Source organism: Rissa tridactyla, chromosome 3 (assembly GCF_028500815.1).
Source record: "Rissa tridactyla isolate bRisTri1 chromosome 3, bRisTri1.patW.cur.20221130, whole genome shotgun sequence".
NCBI lineage: Eukaryota > Metazoa > Chordata > Aves > Charadriiformes > Laridae > Rissa > Rissa tridactyla.
In genome coordinates this window covers 87,198,302-87,216,206 of record NC_071468.1, presented here as the reverse complement: position 1 = coordinate 87,216,206, position 17,905 = coordinate 87,198,302, and the positions used below count along the sequence as shown (strand labels likewise).

The 17,905-nt window shown below is 46.0% G+C and overlaps 1 protein-coding gene across 7 annotated transcripts in view; it reads left to right on the top strand.

Annotated features, from left to right (window-relative positions):
- The window catches only part of LOC128907378 (uncharacterized), a 32,447-nt gene extending 14,875 nt beyond the window's left edge, over nt 1-17,572 (top strand). For 4 of the 7 annotated variants that reach the window (XR_008465572.1, XR_008465571.1, XR_008465570.1 and 1 more), the window contains 2 exons: nt 5,827-5,946; nt 7,558-8,039. Coding sequence is in view for 3 of the 7 variants with exons in the window: in XM_054196172.1 (XP_054052147.1) it covers nt 5,827-5,946; nt 7,558-7,672 (235 nt within the window). In the remaining 4 variants the exon portion in view is untranslated. The other 3 variants (XM_054196171.1, XM_054196173.1, XR_008465573.1) reach the window with 3 other exon arrangements.
- The last annotated feature ends 333 nt before the right edge of the window (nt 17,573-17,905 follow it).

The following is a 17,905-nucleotide window of genomic DNA, read 5'->3' as shown; positions in this document are numbered from 1 at the left end:
AAAGCAAACCCCCAAGCCCAACAAACAGGCAGTGAGCTGTAGGCAGGCACTAAGTTTGAAACATGTGAGCTGGAACTGATAAAGTGTTGGCAGAGCTGTGAGCAAACTGAAAATGGGACATTATGAAGAGAAGTTGGGCAATCTTAAAAAAGTGGTGCTACCAGTCCTGTCAATGAATACTTAGATATGGCCCTTGCAGATTGCAAGTCCCTTGATGAAATGCTCAGTGATGAGTCATTTGGAAGATCACTAATTGAAGGATAGAAAATGGCCTGCTGTGGCCTGCAGCCATTATGAGCTGCACATTTTTTTAAGAGATGTTTGTTGCAATCTTCTCTATTTTCTGCAGATGGGGTGTGGCTCTCCCATTCCTGGCAAAGTGTCCGATGCAGCCTTTGGTTGAGAAAATTTGGGTGCTGTTGCATGACAAACTAGGCTTCCCCTGGGAGGGAAGTCACCTTCTTCCTCTCCAGCACAGCATTAGGTCTGTGACAATTCCCTAAAGCGCAATGGAACCGCACAGAAATCTGGCAGCTTTATCCAGTTTGTAGTTATAAGGATCTGGCCCATAAAAACATCTGAATCGCGTTTCACACTACCTACCTAGCTACATAAACACAACCTGATCCTCTTCCTAGGATCTCAGACTTACATTTTCAGACTGTGCCTCCTTTTCCTTTTTTTTACCAGAGGTCTTTTGACCTTTACTCCTTGCATAATTATTTGGGCTTACATGAATGCTGCTGTGTTCAAATTCCTCAGCCTGCAGTAAGAAGTGGCACTGTTGCTCTTTGTTCATGTTTAAACACAGGCACCCAAAGTTTCTTTGGCTGTGATGCATTAGGCAACTCATTCTTCGTGCAGGATGGGAGGGACACCGCACAGCTGACAGAGTATGGATAGGCAGAAATCCTGCAGCTGTGCCTGTGGTGGGTGAGACAACCCCTGTGCCGCCTTGTCTCATTTTTGCCTTTCCACCACTCTTCCTTCCTGGATCCACTCTGTTTGCCAGATGAAGACTGCCTGGTTGGCTCTCCAGGAAGAGAGCAGGTCACGGAGCAGGGGACAGACTGTGGCACAGCGCTGCAAGTATGGGAAGCGTGGACTTGCTTTTGTGGAGGCTGCAAGGAGGAAGCAGTCTGGTGACACTGCATCCAGTCTGGCAGGCAGAAGAAGAAATGCACCCTCCTTCTTTGTAGGAAGCTGGAGGTTGCTATGCTAGGTGAAACTGATTAAGTCTGGTATCCTGCTTCAGACACCAATGAACACTGTCTGGTAGAGGAGATGCAAGAAATGCTGTAGTAAAACAAAGATAAAATCACTCGACATGGACATTTCTCAATGTCCTATTGATACCTAGGTCACTAGTTCACTACATCAACAACTAGTGACCCGCATAAGATGGGAAGCATGAAGACTTTACAGTGAACTATTCCAGTTGTCGTTTTACGTGATTTGTCTCACTTAGCTGAAACAAAAATGAAGAAAGAATGATACCCCCCCATCCTGTTTCTTCTGAAATATATGACAAAGCCTGTACTGTTCTCAAAGGTGCAGGATCAAACCTGTCATCTCACACAGAGCGCAATAAATATCGTGAGTAAGAGTTAACAGTGCATCAGAAATCATCATCTCTAAGTCTTGTTGGCAGGCTTTACATCAACTCAAACAGGTTGTCAGCTGCCGTCTTCAAACACAACGCAACGACTATTCTGTATAATAATTTCCTGTATACTGTAGGTGAAAAACACAGGTGAATGATATCGTACACGCACAGATACTGATTACATTACAAGGAACTATAAGAACAAGGCATTTATTTTTCATTTTTAGGAATTTGAATGAGGAGATCTCATTATCCAGAATCAGGGTGCATCTTGCTCGATGAATACAATAACAAATGGCTTCTTTAAATCCCTAATTCACAAGCATTTCAGAGGGAGACAATTCAGCAGCACAAGAAAGATGTACTATTCCTAGAAATCTCCTGACTCAACTCCTGTCCTGTTTCTGTCAGCGATTCAGTAGCATGGCAGTTACAATTGAGCACAAATACAGCAAACAGGAAGAAGCTGGGCAGAAGCACCAAAATGGAAATGGGCTGTGTGGGTGCCAGGGTGGGTGGTCACACCTGGTCAGAGCTGTGAGATCAGTGATATGGGTAAGGCGATCAGGCTTGCAGAGAGAAAATCTGAGTTGCCTGTCACTGTGTGGTGATAAGAAAGGAGGATGCACAAGGAGGATGATAAGCTTGATGGCACTTAACAAGGCAAAGCTGATAAGCTTGATGGGCACTTAACAAGGCAAAAATGAGAGATAACAGTGCTTCATTTCAATTTCTTTAGTAATTCACTTACCTTTTCCTTTGGATTGAATACTTTGTATAACAGAAAGCACTGGCTGCAGCACTTAGACGTAGTTAGTAGACTTCTGTAGATTTACAGACATTGTGTGACATGGTTGGAGAGAGGATGGTTTATCAGCAGGTAGCCAGCAGCCTGGGGAGAGGCTCTTGAGGTTTGTGTGGCTTCCATGTGCATCTCCTCAACTCCATCCGGTCTGCTGCAGATTTGGAAAAAAACCCAGGACTGTGCTCTATTTATGAAAGCAGTAGTGACATCAGGATGAAAATACATGATCTGTGTAGCTCCTGAAGCTAAAGATTACTCACAGGATATTGCTAGGGCATCAGATAAACAAGTGGGTGTAAAAATTTCATCTCAAGTCTGTAGTTAGGAACTTAAAGAACTGCTCCTATTTTCAAAAGTGTGGAATCTCTGACAACTTCAGCTCCTTTCTTCTTCTTGCTCTTATTTTATGAATGGAGAAGGCTCAGTCATTCAGCCTCTGTGGGAGTCATTCTACTTGCCTAAATTGGTAGTATGCATAAAAAAAATGGTAGGATGGGTCAGGTACTTTTCCTGTCTTTTATTTAGAGTTTTTTTTTTTTAAAATGATCAAATCTCTGCAGATGCATAGGCCATCAAAATATAAATAAATGGAAAGGAAAATTTCCTGTTAAATCCTCCTTCCCCACTCCAACTTCCTAGTTGGAGGTTCCTTCTTATCAATCAGCTCCCTGCACCAACCAGTGTGTGGACACATCCCTCCTGCCTCCTAATGGCTCCTTGGGGAGAGAAGAATCTGCTCAAATTATCCTGAAGAGAGATTATGGCTTCACTGGTTAAACTCATTGGGATAGTCCAACAAAGCTGATGACTGCTAGTGATGCTTCATTTCAGGCATAGTTCCAAAGGCAAAAAAGGCTCCTCCTGCCAAATTTCATTAGTTTTCCTAGTTGAAATGTTTGCTGATGACTTGCATGTATGAATAAGTCTTGTCAGTAAGCTGTCTTCCTCAGACAATCATCTCAGTTGCATGGGTTTTATTGCCCAATTCTATTAACAGCCTTTTGGAGGGAGGAGAGGACGTCATGAATGCAGAAGTGCATCTCCATTAGTTAGTTCTTTTTTCTTTTTCCCAGCACATGAATATAAAATGGCCCTGCTGCCTTCTTACTGTAACTTGATTGCATGGATCAGAATTTAATTCACATTAGCTTTATGGCCCTAAATATTTTTAGTTCGGAGCTAATCCAGAGAATAATTTTATTTTCTAACAAACAGCCTCATTTTCCCCATTGCTTCTTTTTGTCTGTGCCATGAATGTTTCTTGATCATCTCTATTTCAGCCATGTAGAGGCACATACCTGAGCTATTCTTTGGGTAGCAAAATAGTTTCTGTCAGACAGTGCTTGGAGACTCGGAGTAAGATAATTTGGAGCACAGAAAAATCAGGAAGCTTGGGAGACCATCAGGAACCTGATTACAAGACAGTGTTGTCCTGATTCTTCCATTTTGTAATGTGGGGAGATCCAGCTGTATGACAAACCCAAATCACACTGAAGCCTTCGGCAATATAGCTGATTTCCTGGTGTGCTCAGGGTGATCGGTGACCTGCACCAGACAGCCCAGGACGTGGCTCTTCTCCCTGTCTGTGCTTTGTAGGGGTGTGGGCTTCAGGGAGCTCCTTCTCTCCCACTGGAAGTATCGACTGTATGTTCAACAAGTTCAAAAGAGCTTTCAGCCAGATGTGCTCATCTGTGGGGCACGTTTGGGCATATGTGGCATGACCACTGAACAGAGGCTGTCATCTATGGGCCTGTGCTTGGAAAAGAGTTGTAGGAGTGCTACCAACAAGCTGCTGTTGGGGACAGCCGTGTCTGTGCAGTGCTCTTGGGTGTACACCCACTCTCTCTTAAGCAACTGACCGAGCACTCAGAAGGACAGATGGATACTTCACTGTGTATATCACTTCCTAAACATTGCCCTGTCTCTAATCCACAGCTGCTGTGGACTTTCCTTGCAGCCTAAGGTCGCTTTGTCTGAATAAGCAACAGCAGCATCTAAAGAAGCAATAGATTTTGAGACAACTGGAGCAATCATACTTTGATCTCTGGCAAAGCCCAGGGGTTTGATTATTATCCAGTGGAAGGAGCTGAGATAAATGAGTTTTCAGGAGTAGGAAACTCAAAGAGTTCAGGCTGGAGGTGGATTAGAGTGAAGGGCGAGGGGGTGCACACTCCTCGCAGGATAACGAGGTCAGTCATCAGCGAGCCACAGGGTCTTCTGGGAGTCTGTCACTTTACAGGCCTCACATGCATTTTCTAGGAGCAGGCAGGGATGTTTCTTTCCATAGGCCTCCGCCGCCTCCTTGGAAGCTGATCAAACCTGTTTTATTAAAAACCACCATTTGACTTCTAATGTTTTTATACTGATTAAGAGCATTGACTTGGCTGACTGAACAAGGGAACCGATTGTAGCTCAGCTGCTTCATGCTGGAAGAGCTTTGATTGGACTGAGTGGGAGTTTATGTTTAAGGTACTCTATAAAATGAATTTTGGTGATAAGCTTATAAACTGAATTTGAACCTTGCACAGGCTCCAGAGAGAAGGAATAAACAGCTCAATTTATATTCTCTACAGATACACACCAAGATGTCCCTTTAACCTTCGGTTATTTTACCTAGGGGGTCAAACTGTTTGTTAAACTGTTTGAAATTATTTGTCCAGATTAGCTGTCCATGCTGAAGATTGAGAGCTTTCAGGGTGGCTCCCAAGAGCCCTGAAGCCAACTATAATGAATGAGTTCGGTGTTTTACTCGGAGGAAAAAAAGCTGAATGAGTTACAGAACTGCCAAATAGCCCCAGTTCATTCACACAAACTTGAGAATAATGTGATTCTCCTGATCCCAATATGGTATCATTAGAATAGCTTATTTCAAGGGCATTCATGTCCGACATCTTCCCTCTCTCATTACTTATCAGCCTCTGTAGTTAGACACAGCAGTGAATTGCAATTAGAAGACACCAGTATCTGACAGAAAATCCTGGGGAGCGTGTAGGGTTCATCTCCCCTTTTTGCTGAAGCAGGTGACCAAACTTGCAGGGGATCAAGTGGAAGCAAGGTCAGATGGTCATCCTGTGAAATCGTCCGGTCCAAAACATCTGGGAAGGGTGTACAAGCATAGGAGTCGGTCTGACGAATTTGGTAACTGGTCAAGTAATTATTCATCACCAGTGGTGCGTGCAGCACGGATCCCAGCACAGCCATCACAGAGAGTCTGCGGCCGCCACAAACCCCAGGCACAAGGGAATCGCTCATTGCGGCAGCGATGGGGTCTTTGCCTGGGAGGGATTTTCTTTAGGCAGTGAGGTTGTGATCTGTCTGAACAGATGTCTGAATATTTTATCAGAGGAGTCATCCAGCTGATGTGTAAGTCTCACAGCCATAGGAAAAGAGACACTTTTGTTTGTGTTTTCTCAAGGTGTAGGGCTGGAAGTGAGAAACCTGAGGTCTGGCTCTGTGATGGCCTTCTGCACACCTGCGAGCAAGTTACTTCCGTCATCTTGCTGCTCCTGCAGTCTCCCCACGCCTGGTACAAAAGGTAATTGCCGAGACCCGGCAGCACTGTGAGCTTCCACAGTCATTTTCCCTTCCCTGCTTCCAAACAAATCCACTTCATTTTTTTTTAAACCTAGCTTACAGTTCATGCCCTGTGTATGTGCGTGTACCTCTTCATCCCTCCCAGTGACTTTTACCCTGATGCCCAGCTCCAGCTAAGTGTAGAAGCCTCAGCGTTACCAAAGTTACATTAAATTTCTAGAAAATTGGGAGAGCAAATAATTCAAATATCACTTCTGCTGAGACAGAAGTCTTATCAGAGGATTCCAGTGGGGAAAGGGAGAGAAGGGGAAAGAGGGACAGAGAGAAAGACATAAGAAATGAGGCTTCATTGGCTCAGTCTGTTGCACACACTCATTTTGTTTTGGGTTTTTTGTTCATTTTCTCGTAACTCCTAGTTATCTAAAGCTTAGTTGGGATTTGAACTGTAAGTTAGTATGCTCCAACCAAAAATTCCTTGCGTTAGCTGTCGGTTGCTCTCAGCAGGGTATCCAGAGAAGACTAGAGCTCACTCGATGTTGACTCTCCACCCCTGAGAGGAGTAAAATATAAGCAGCAAAGATCCTGAACATGGCCAGGGAACAGGTCTGCTGGGAGCTGGAGCAAGCCCATTCATCAGCCAGTTTCACCATATGCTAAGGGAACGCAATAATATATGTTTAAATTGGAGACAAATTGCAAAGACTAATTTGTGAACTGGAGCCCCATTTCTTGGAGTAAAGGTCTTTTGCTTACAAACTATCCCCACTGGCTTTGCCTGTATAGAAATAACTATGTGAAAAGACATCACAAACAGTCAGGTTCTGCGAGCCTTCTGAGGGCATTATTGACTTCTTCACATGCTCCCATTCAGGAATCATAGACTCCCTGAACACTCAGTTTACACCTGAATAGCTTTACTCTCAGCCTACTCTCTTCATCACACATTATTTTATTCATCTGCCCTGAAGTAACAAGGTTTAATTGGCAATCTGGCTCTGATTTACTAATATCTCCTTGTGCATGGAAGGAGACCTCAAATTCTATGCACTCATTCTCAATCAACGTCAGCATCGTATTAACTCAATGTTATTACATTATTGATTTTATTCATCCCAGGAGCTACATCAATTTATCATGGAATTTACACTTCTTTAACAACCAACACAAATCAAGAACATTTGTTAGGCTTGCAATGTAGACTTGAAGGTTTTTGGAATCCGATCCTCATTTTCCTTTACATTTGTTTAGATTTTCAGTTAATCTGAATTCCTATCTTGCCCCTTTGAACTTTCAACCAACTGTAAATACTTGTGATAAATTTCCGTGCTAAAAACTATATTGCAACATAGTTCTGAGAAAAAAAATGAAAACCAACTGCAAAATACCCAGTGACGTCTGATGTCCTGATGTAACTGGTTTGGGGAAATAAATGGTCGGGTGCTTTATGTTACACAGTGGCCACATGTAAACGATAAAATCAGTTTGTAACCTCAGTCATGCATTTGGTTCTGCTATACAGTGTAGTCATTTGTAGATTTAACTCATGTCTTGAAGGTGTGTAGCAAATTAAAAACATAGCAAGGAGTTTGTCCTTTTCTGTTGCATTTTACAGGTTGACTTATTTGCAACAGATGAAGAAATTCTGGGACAGTTCATTGTCTGCTTCTGCATTTGTTCAGTCTTCCTCTCTGGACTCTGTGATGGCTGCAGAGATACTGAAAGGATGATGTCAGAAGAGTGGGAAGTGAAAGCTGATGGGAATTTTAGTCAGATGCTTTATACTGTTGACTTTTAAAAAAAAAAATCATAGAATCAATGTCTACATAGCTGAAATGCTGATTTAGCATTTGGGAGAAAGAATGTGGGACACCAGAGCAGTCACATCACTGGCTGGTGTTAACAGAGGTATTTTTTAGAGGGCTAAAGCACCTTTGCTGTCTTTCTTCACACCACAGAGACACCCCCACTGGCTGAGGTGCAAGGTGCAATTGTACGTTTGCTATCCTGTACAGTAATTTTATCACTGCTTCTGGATGTTGAGCTTGTTGCTTGTGTCTGTTACCTGTGTACGGTAAAAATAAAACTTTAAGAATATACTGTTGCTTAGTAGTAAGAGGATAGAGACCAGTCAGAAACACAAAGATGCACTTTACTGAAAATGGGACTAATTCAGCTGCATTTGACTTAAAGTGCATAAGTAAGCTTGAAAAGGGAGGATTGCAAAATCTGTGTGTCCATGGCAATGCCATCCTTCAGTGTTACCTAACAGGGTTGGGATTACATCATCAGAACAAATTTCATCACAGTTTGGTTATGTGACACTATTTTGAGCTCAGCATGGAAGTGATGCTTTTATGCAAATTCGTCCCCTGTGGAGTATTGCAAACACTATCAGAAACTCCATCCAAGCATAGCTTGCCACAAGGTGCCTTGGCAGAGAAGGCCACACCACCCAAAAATATCAAATGAAAAATTCGGGAGCTAGGGGATCGGGTCAGACTTTCTCTTTGAAGTCACCAAAGCGGGACTTTCTTGGCCACGTTGCTCGGAAGAGTTTCAGGAACAAATAGTACCAGTAGTTCCCACATCAACATCCTTCTGTTTTGGGTCTCAGCATTTCACATGGTGGTGAAAGATGGATACCTAGGTACTTGAGTGCTTGTGAGGTTTGAAATAGAGGTGTGCTGCAGGCAGGGGAGAGAAGATCAAGAACTTTCTTTGGTTTTGCCTGGGTAGACAAATGTTTCTATTATGTTTTCACTACTCTGGTAGCACATCCAGCTTGCATCTGTGCCAGAAGACTTACATGTGGGCTGTTTGCCTAGTGGTAGTGGTGATGGTCACAGGGCTGTAGCAAGATGCAACGTTTCTTCTCAGGCTGAGGGATATAGTGGAAACTGTCCTCCAGGTCAGGCCTAGGATCACCAAAAGGCCAGGGAAGCCACGAAGCTTCTGCGGCCCGAGCAGCACTGCGGGGCTGGGGGCAGCAGGAATAAATGAGTGACTGTGAAAGGTGTGACCTGCACCTGCTGTTCCCCTTCTTCTGGCCAGGGGCAGGGGCTGAGTGAGAAACTGCCGTGGAACTGTAGCAAAAGACTCAGTGCTTGTGCATAGAGACTGGCCAATGCATGGAGTTTGACAAGAGCTGAGATGGTACATGGGTAAGCAGGCTCTGGCCTTTGGCAGCTTCTCACACTAAGCCACAGGAAGCACTGAGCACTTTTATGAATCCATGCTGGAATTCCACAGGCACTGGGCAAGAGCAGGCGCAAGACCACATTGCTATCAGATGAGCCGCTGGCTTTATGGTGCCTTTATGCCACTCGTGAGAGGACGCGATGCAGCAGAGAGGCAGAACAGTACGGGAGAGTGAGTGGTGCCTCATTGAGCATCCCTCACGCTCATACGAGGTTAACCCACCCACGATTTTAAACAAGCATGAGTAGCCAGAGCTAATTTATCAAGGCTTTGCACCGTGTGGCATTTGGCTTGGCGCTAGGCACCCTAATGCTGCCTTCAGCGCATTGCTGGATCACGACTCTGAGCTGTGGCTTGGCCAGGGTGTTTGGATGGGTTGGTAGAGGCGCCTGGCCATGCAGTGGAGGTTTTGGCATGTTCTCCTTCGTTGCCAGCACTGCAGCAGTGTGTGGGGTCCAGTTGCTGGGGCTACAAATCACCGAGCCCCCTGGGCCGAGCCCTTGGGCTCCGCAGGTGTGTTTGACTCGCCGCAGCTGCTCTGTGCAACCTTGAACATTAAAATATCTTTGCTTGTTGCTCAGACTCCCTTGTTTTCCTTTCGCTGGGTCTGCACATCGTAGTGCCGTCTCAGGAGTCCTTCTCAGCAAAGGTCGCCCAAGTCAGGTTTCCATACACAGGGAACAATTTTCTCACCCTACACTGTAACCATGGTGATTTGTTTTCTTTTAAATTCCTTTCCCTTAGGTTCAATGCTATCTTTAGATGTCATCCTGTTTTGACAAATGTCGGTGTTGTTCCTGATACTATCGGGGAACTGTGGCATGACAAGGACTGGCTTAAGTAACAGCTGCATAACTGTGTCAGGAATGAAAGATACGGCTGGTGCCCTTTCTGGAAACACTCCCATTTTTGGTGATTCCTGCTCTGATGCAGTGTCCAGCAGCCAGTCATGGCCCGTCTTGCCCGGGTTTTCATCTTTCCTGTTCCCTCAACCTTCTGCAAGCAGGTCATCGTTGCAGAGTTTTGCTCACGCTTTGGGCTTCACAGCCCGAGAGACTGGAGAGTTGGGATGTACAAGGCTGGCAGGACAGGTAAATGGGAACGGTGAATGGGAATTGAAGCCTGAAATGGTTAACGCTGCCGAGAGCTGGGGTCTCGACCCAGAAAAGTCCCAAGGGATGTGTTTCCCCGAGGATGATGGGGCTGGAATATGGGCCTAGAAATGCTATCCCTGACTCGCAGCACAGGCCAGTTGTGTTCTGGACACTGGTAAAATGGGCATCCGAGCAGTTTTGTTGGCTTTTTTTATTCAAAGAGAACTTTAAATTTGCCGTGCTGAAGCAATGCAAGCATCTTTTTGTTTTTTACAGCATTTTGTATTAAACCTCAGATGCTCTGGATGTAGTTGCCTGTCTCTCTGCAGACCTGTGTTTACCAGGGGTAACTCTACCATACTGCCTTTGCTCATTTCAAAGCCACAGTTTTCCTGCTGGTGTTCTCTCAGTGATGCAGATGTGAGCAGGAGGCGCACCTATTCTCAGGCATCCTATCATCTGTTGCTCAGTTCTTGCCCGTGTGCACCCAGCCATTACCCGTGCAAATCCAGCAAATGCCACCCCAGGGAGCTGTTTTGGCAGCTAGAAGAGGTGCATGGGGCAGCAGAGGGGCAGCAAGGCTGAGAGCCTCTCCTCTGGCATCTCCGGTTCTTTAGGCACCCTGTGTCTGACCATTCAAGTTCATACTTCAGAGTCATCAAATCAAAATATTATTGGAAATCTGGCCTAAATTATAGACCATACAGTCTGACATCACCTTCAGCTAAATCATAAGATGACATTTCCTTCCTGTAATGGACTGTATAAACCTCAGCTTAAAATGGCGAACAAAATTATCCCATCATTACCCAGCTGATTTAATGCCAGTGTGCATTCAGAGGCACGGAGGTGATCTTTAGCATCACACATGAACTTTATGTTTCTTTAATTAACTGCATCATACTGCATGTTGGCAAGAAGCCCTAATGATACTTCATCCTTCCATCGACCGAACAGCAGAAAGTCGCAGGGATAATACTGTCAAGAAACAGGCTAGGTCTTGATTTAAGGACTACTCTAAATACCACAAAAGAAAAGCCTTTTTAATAGTTCAATATTATATACTGAAAATATTTATGCTGTGTGCATTAGAGTTCCTTAGTATAACCCATTGGGACAAAAATCAGTGCTATAGCTGGGTCAAATGTAGCCTTCCAAACAATTTTTTGGATCCAAATAGCTGCGGTGGTGCAGGTTGTTGTAGGTAGGAGGTGCAAAGTACAATAAAGTTAGGTCAATTGTGTTTACTTACACGAACATGCTTGGCTTTTTGTAAGACACAGTGAGGGTTCGGGATGTGTCAGGCTTCCTCTCCAGGGATTGCCCACATGACAATTCTCCGCGTTTTTTCTGCCTTGCAACACTCAGTACATGCCTGGGTCCAGCTCCTTGCCCTGTCCCCAGCCTTTCTCCTGCCTCCACTTTGCTGTCCTTCACTCAACCCCAGAAGCCCTGCTGCTCTCTCCTTGTGTATGTCCCAATGCTGAGGCTGGGATCAGGATCCCAGCCTGTCCCTAAGCCCTTAGGCATTTATGCAGGGGCTGCCCTGGGCTCCAGCGAGGCGGTGATGAGGCAGCCCAGGCTGGCGCTGCGGAGGGGCAGCACAGTTCTGGCAGAGCTCCGTGCCTCACTCCCCCCGCAAATCTCAGGGTGTAAGACCGAGATGTAACCCACGTCCCAGGAGCCGAGTACTCCTGATCTGCCCTCGAGTACCAGGCATATGCAAGGCTGGTGTGGTGGCAGTGCAGCCGAGGGGTCCAAAAGTGGTGTCTGTGCTGCAGCTATCGACTATGATCTCCTTGAAAATAAGCTGACAAAAGGTCTCTGCTGATGGAGTAGTTGTGTGCACACCCCAATTTGCCCAGGATGGCTCCATGGGCTGGGGAGCACGATGTTTTCTTCTCACCCTGAGCCAGCACAGCTATATAGGCAGTTCCATTTTCTGCCGTGAATCCAACAGGTCTGCTTCCATGTGCTGCCTCCCTGCTCCTTCCCCCTGTGCAAGCCCCGTGCTCAAGACGATGTGCAGAGTGCAGCACCCTGCATGTTCCCTTTCGTAGCAAGCCAGGACCAGAAATTCCCCTGCCACCCCTGCCCCTGGTGGCTCATTCCCCGTAAAAACCCCAGGCCGATGCCCCAGGGGCCACCATCACCAGCCCAGGGCATGGGAAGGGAGTCTCACCCTCCCAGAAAATGCACGGGCAACTCCACCCTCGGCCCATTTTCTCTGCCCAGAATTTAGAGCAGCTTTGTGTGTTTGCTTTTGTTTTGGGTTTAAATATGTGCTTAGCTATCTCTCAGAGTTATCTCAAATGCAGGGGTGTGGTGAGACTGCCTAATTTAACGCAGCCTGTCACATCTGCGGACGGATGGCCTGTCTCCATAAAGCTGTTTTATCTTTTCCATTTAGGTTGGTTTAAAAGCTGATCATTTAAATCCTTTGTCGGCACTCTTCTTTTGGCATGAGACATAGTGTAAGTCATCTGGCAATTGGGACAAACGAAGTAAACCCTCTCAGAAACAGAAGAGCTTATCTTTCAAAACACCGCTTCAGTTGTCTTCCCAGGAGGGATCCGGTTGCAAGCTGGGTCACACTTTTAGGAAAGAAAGAAATGGCAGGATGTCCTGGGTGAGGGCCCAGTTCTTCCCCAAACTTTCATCACCCCCCTCATCGTTTCCTGTCCCGGGGTCCTGCAAAGCCCTGCGGCCAGGCACGGTGCCTGCCAGGCCAGCCACCTCCTTCACACGTCAGTGGAAACGCTCAGGCACCGAACGTGAGGAGCCGCATCCCCAGCCCACTGGAGTCACTGGAAGAATGCCCTTGGTTTTCATGGGGTTAGGGTTTCACCCTAACCAGCGCTCTCTAGTTGAAAAGCTACAGGCCAAACACACCCACGGGATCCACAACATACGTCTCTAGTAATATGCTCCGATTTTAATGTATTTGCATATATCTTCTTGATGAGGGTTTTCCCACTAAATTCTTGCTCTGACATGACGAGGAATGTTTAAGACAGCAAAATGGAAAACACAGCAGGGAGATATTAACATCTGAACAGAGACGAGGAGGGCAAGCGCGGTTACCTTTTTCTCCACCCTGCTTTCCCTCCTGCTGGCCTCATCAGTGTGGGTTTTGGCTTCCACAGTTACTCCCTGGTGGCCCCAAAGGGAACGCCTGTGGCAAGTGTGCGGCAGCATCCTGTTCCTCATGCTTGTGCTTTCTCATTGTACATCATGATGTGCCGCATGTCGGACGCCAGCCCATTGGCTCTGCATGGGACTTGTGTGCATATCGCTGGCTGAGGGCCCCAGGGCTATTTTTCTTTCTCCAGGACAAGGTGGATCTCCAGATCTCCAGAAAGGGGAATCCCATTCAAGAGAGCTGCTTGCTGCCAGGGACTTGTGAAGTGCAAGGGGAGTGATGTATTGTCTGTTGGGGATAGAAGGAAGGAGGATAGTTACAGCACTGTCATTTTTGATAGCACAGGGCAGTATGTCACTTAAAGTATGTTTTTAGTCCTCAAGAAGATGATGTTTCAGTCTTTTGTGTATTTTATGTATTTACCCCTCTGTGAGGTAGAGAAGTGCAATTACCCACTTCTCATGGGGTGAGGTCGTAGAGCACATAAAATGTGAGAAACTGAGCTCTAGGTTAATGGCATAAACATGGGTCTGACCATCCCCCTTCAGTACTGGACTCCTTGGGAAGAGAGAAGGAGGTGGGCACCCTTTCTCAGGTGCAGTCAATCCCACCAAGCCAATGGCAGCTGCACATGTTTCTTTCCATCTCTGATGTGTTTTCTCAGGATATATTCAGTGGACTCCTGAGGAACAAGGATCCTGGCCACATTACGTCAGTCTGTGGCAGGCAGTTGTGTTGTGGGTCCTGTATGGGGATCAGATCCTCTGCAAGGTGCTCTGTGAGCACCACAAGTGCTTCTGCGAGCCCACCACAAGTGCCTCTCCTTACTCACAGGGTTGCCAAGTCCCTGCATTGCTTTCCAGATGTGTGTCAAGTCCGGTCTGGAAGAACCAGCTCTAGGTGGGAATAGACTTCGAGGGCCAGCTGCACACAACAATACTGATTGATGCCTTTTTCCCCCCCAGGTACAGCCCTGTCCAAGATGGACTAGACACAGACCACCAGCAATACAGACTGTCTATTCATTATATCGATATTTTTTTTTTCAAAAGCTATTAATTTGGGATATATTTCAACTAGTGACCTCGACTGGAAAAGTACCAGAACCCATGCTGTGTATCTTGGGGGTACCCTGTCTCAATAATAAGTACCTTCATTTCAGAGTATTGTCTGTTTATTTTGGAAGGTTTACCTCCCCTCCCTGAAAAAACAGAGATGAATTGGGATAAATACAGGCAGGAAATGGTTTCCCCAGCAACACTAAGAATACATAAGAACAACCTCATCATTCACTTTTATTCCTTAGATACACTTTTAAAAGAAGTTTGAGCTACGTTAAAAGACATCTCCTGTTCACAGCACAGCACCCAAGTCAACAGAATTATTCAGCCCTGATTTCACTTTCAGTGAGACGGGAACTAAGTCCCTTTAAAAAACAGGGACATAAGGCCTTAGATTCCAGGGAATGAAAGCTGAGTCAAAAGAGGAGTTCATTCAGATTCAACACTGGTCAAAAAATAGGCGCTTTATGCAACATTCAGCTTTGCTGAAGTGTAACTTACACTAACGAACTTCCAGCATGTCCTATTCAGAGAGCCTTAGGTTTTGGTGAAGCCTGGGTTGGATTGTCTGTAAGCAAAATCTAATCCAGTTGTGTGACAGTGCCGGAAAGGAAATCAGAAAAACAGTTTCTGAGAGGTTATTAGGGGAGACATCAGAGCTTGGTGCCCTGTAATTTCTACTCCTGTCACGTTGCACTAACACATCCCCTCCTCCCTCCCTCCCTCTCTCCCTCCCTCCTGATCTGCTTGCCATTCCTGCCAGCCTCCCCACACGCTGTAAGGTGGAGGAGAGGTGCAACTTGGATGAATTCACCTTCTATCTGGAAAAGCGTGTCCAGATTCAGAAGCCAGGGGAGACCTCACCGGGCACGTCCAGGTTGATCTACAGTCTGTAGGTAGGAGGGGTTGTTCCTGAGGGGAAGCCATTTGGGAAGCAGGATTTCAGGCTTAGCCCTGCCAGATTTCTACCTCCAGAACAAGCAAGATCTGCCCTTTCTCCTCTTTAAAGGGGGATCAGATTGGCCAGCTAAGGTCACGGCATCCCAAAGACCCTGTGTTCAACCTGCTTCCTTGTCTCACGTCCTGTCTGGGATCACTGCTTCCCAGACAGGATCCTCCATCCTGTATGTAAGACCTACTCTCCTAGTTCTGATCTGCCTAAACAGCATTAGATTTGTGTTCAATGACTGCTGGGGATCAATCTATAAGCACAGATACAAATCATTATGCAAAAGCTGTGTTTCTCCTGAACATGTTATTGATATTGTGGAAGGAGAACCCATTGCTGATGACATCTGCAGATGATAACAGAGAATGTTTAAGGTCAGGTCATAGGGGGATTGGCTGTTCAGCTGGTGCAAATGAACAACATGTGCTTCAACACACTTCTAACGTGAAATCACAGATCTGGGAACATTAGGAAGTCTCCAGGACCTCCCTCTATCTGGCTTATTGGAAAGAAGGCTGAGAAGAGGGTTGGTCACTGCTTACCATCACCTAGATGAGGACAGATATTTGATGGCAGAATGCTCTTTGTTCTAGCAGATGAACAGAAAAAACAGTGGGTAGAAGCTGAAGTAAGGAAACTCAGATAAAAGTAAGATGCGTTTTCTTATTGTGAGTGTAATAGTCATTGGATTTCAATGTCTTCAACAAAGGTTGAAGTAGTTTGTCCCTCACAGGAAACTTACCATTCATGGCATTTTACTTAAAGGTGGACCTTTGATCACTTCCAGGACGTCCACTGAGCCAGGTTATGTAGGAGATCATAAAAGACAGTTACAGTGGTACCTTGCCGATGTGAGACTCTAGCACATGAGGAACACAGCAGCTGGAGAGGGCAGTCCGATATCATGGCCAAGCTAGTAGGTTTAGCCTCTTGGAAGGACTGGTGGGAAGAAAAGGGAATATATGGTGCTTCCACATCCTGGAAGGGCTTTGATATTAGCAGGAGAGTGCTGATACATGTTTTCTTTTTCCTCAGGCCTGTTTGAAGTGAAGACCCTCAAGAAGGAGAATGTCTTGCTTTGTCAGTCCCACTGGCATAGCTCTGGTTTGTTTGGTCTCGACATCAACCTAACTCCATGCTCAGTGCCTTATTGCTGCCTTGTATCAGAGGAACGGGTTGATGGTCCCTTCTGGGGTGGAGTAATAGCATCTTTCTCTGAAGTCACTCCATGTGGTCCAGTTGATGATGTGCAGAGAGCACACCATGGCAGCTGGTGCTGGAGGAACTTGGAAGAGGATGGTGGTTACTGGGGAGGTTAGGGAATTGCAAAGATCCCCAAAATTTGTGTCTGGTTCCCAGTGATGTTGTGCCACTCTGGACTATGTCATAATAGGAAATGATGCTGTAGCCAAAGACAGCCCTAGAAACTGATGTAGTCACTTCCTCATCTTCAGGGGTCTGATTAAACTCAGAAATGTTTTCTAAAGCTGGTTCTGCATTTTCCATCTACAGTATTACTAACCTCAAATTAAAAACAAAACAAAACAAAACAAAATGCCGCAATGCTGTAATGATGAAATATGACTGAGGTGTGGATGGTTTTGTTCTGTAAATGAGCATGCATTATTCGTTTCGAGATGAAAATTCAACAACCATATCCAGTAATATAATTTCTGCTCTGTGGGCTGATTCTCCCATGCACAGTACTCAGTCTTGGTGGTGGGCTTTCCTTATCACCCCACTCTTCTTCTCACATAAAAGCCATTTCTCAAAGATCCTTTGTTCAAGAAGGGCTCAGTCCTGGGAGGCCCAATGAAGCAGGTTATGGAGACCATATTGGATAACCACAGCACTCTCTTTCTGTTTTTAAGCTGCATAAGAAGATTTCCTGAGCACGAGAAGCGGGGCAGCTAAGAGAGGTAGCCTAGCATCATGGCCAAACACCTAGACCCATCTTCTGGGAAGGAACGATGGGAAGAAATGACAAGGACTCCCCAGTGGAGGACTTTGTAGGGCTTGTGTGCCACAAAGGGCTCCTCAATGCAGCGTGCGAGCCAGGCAGCAGGCCAGGAGCAAGAGACAGCAGAAGTGATGGGGCATGGCCCAAACTTGCATGATCCACGGTGACAAAATGCGTGGGGCTCCTCTTTTGGGAATGAGATCCCTAAGGGCCTGGCTGTGTCCCCGCCTGCCCCAGGTGTGTGGAAGGAGGAGGTGGTGTAGACGCTCTCCTGGGCTAAGATAGAGCAGGGTTTGGCTGGAGGATCGCTAGTGCCTCTGCGCCTGCCCTAGCTCTGCTCCTGCCCTGGATTAGCTCCATGGCAAAACCCTCTCTGATTTCAGCAAGTGTTGCCTGAGCCCCTCTCTCCATACTGCTGTGCTTCCCTGCCACGTCCAGCAATTAAGCAAAAGCCCCAGACATCCCCTTGCTCATACAATGCTTTAATTATAAAGTAGTTTGCTTCTGATTGGCAATTACTCTGCCTGGGGATGGGCCTCGCAAGCGGGTGGGCCTT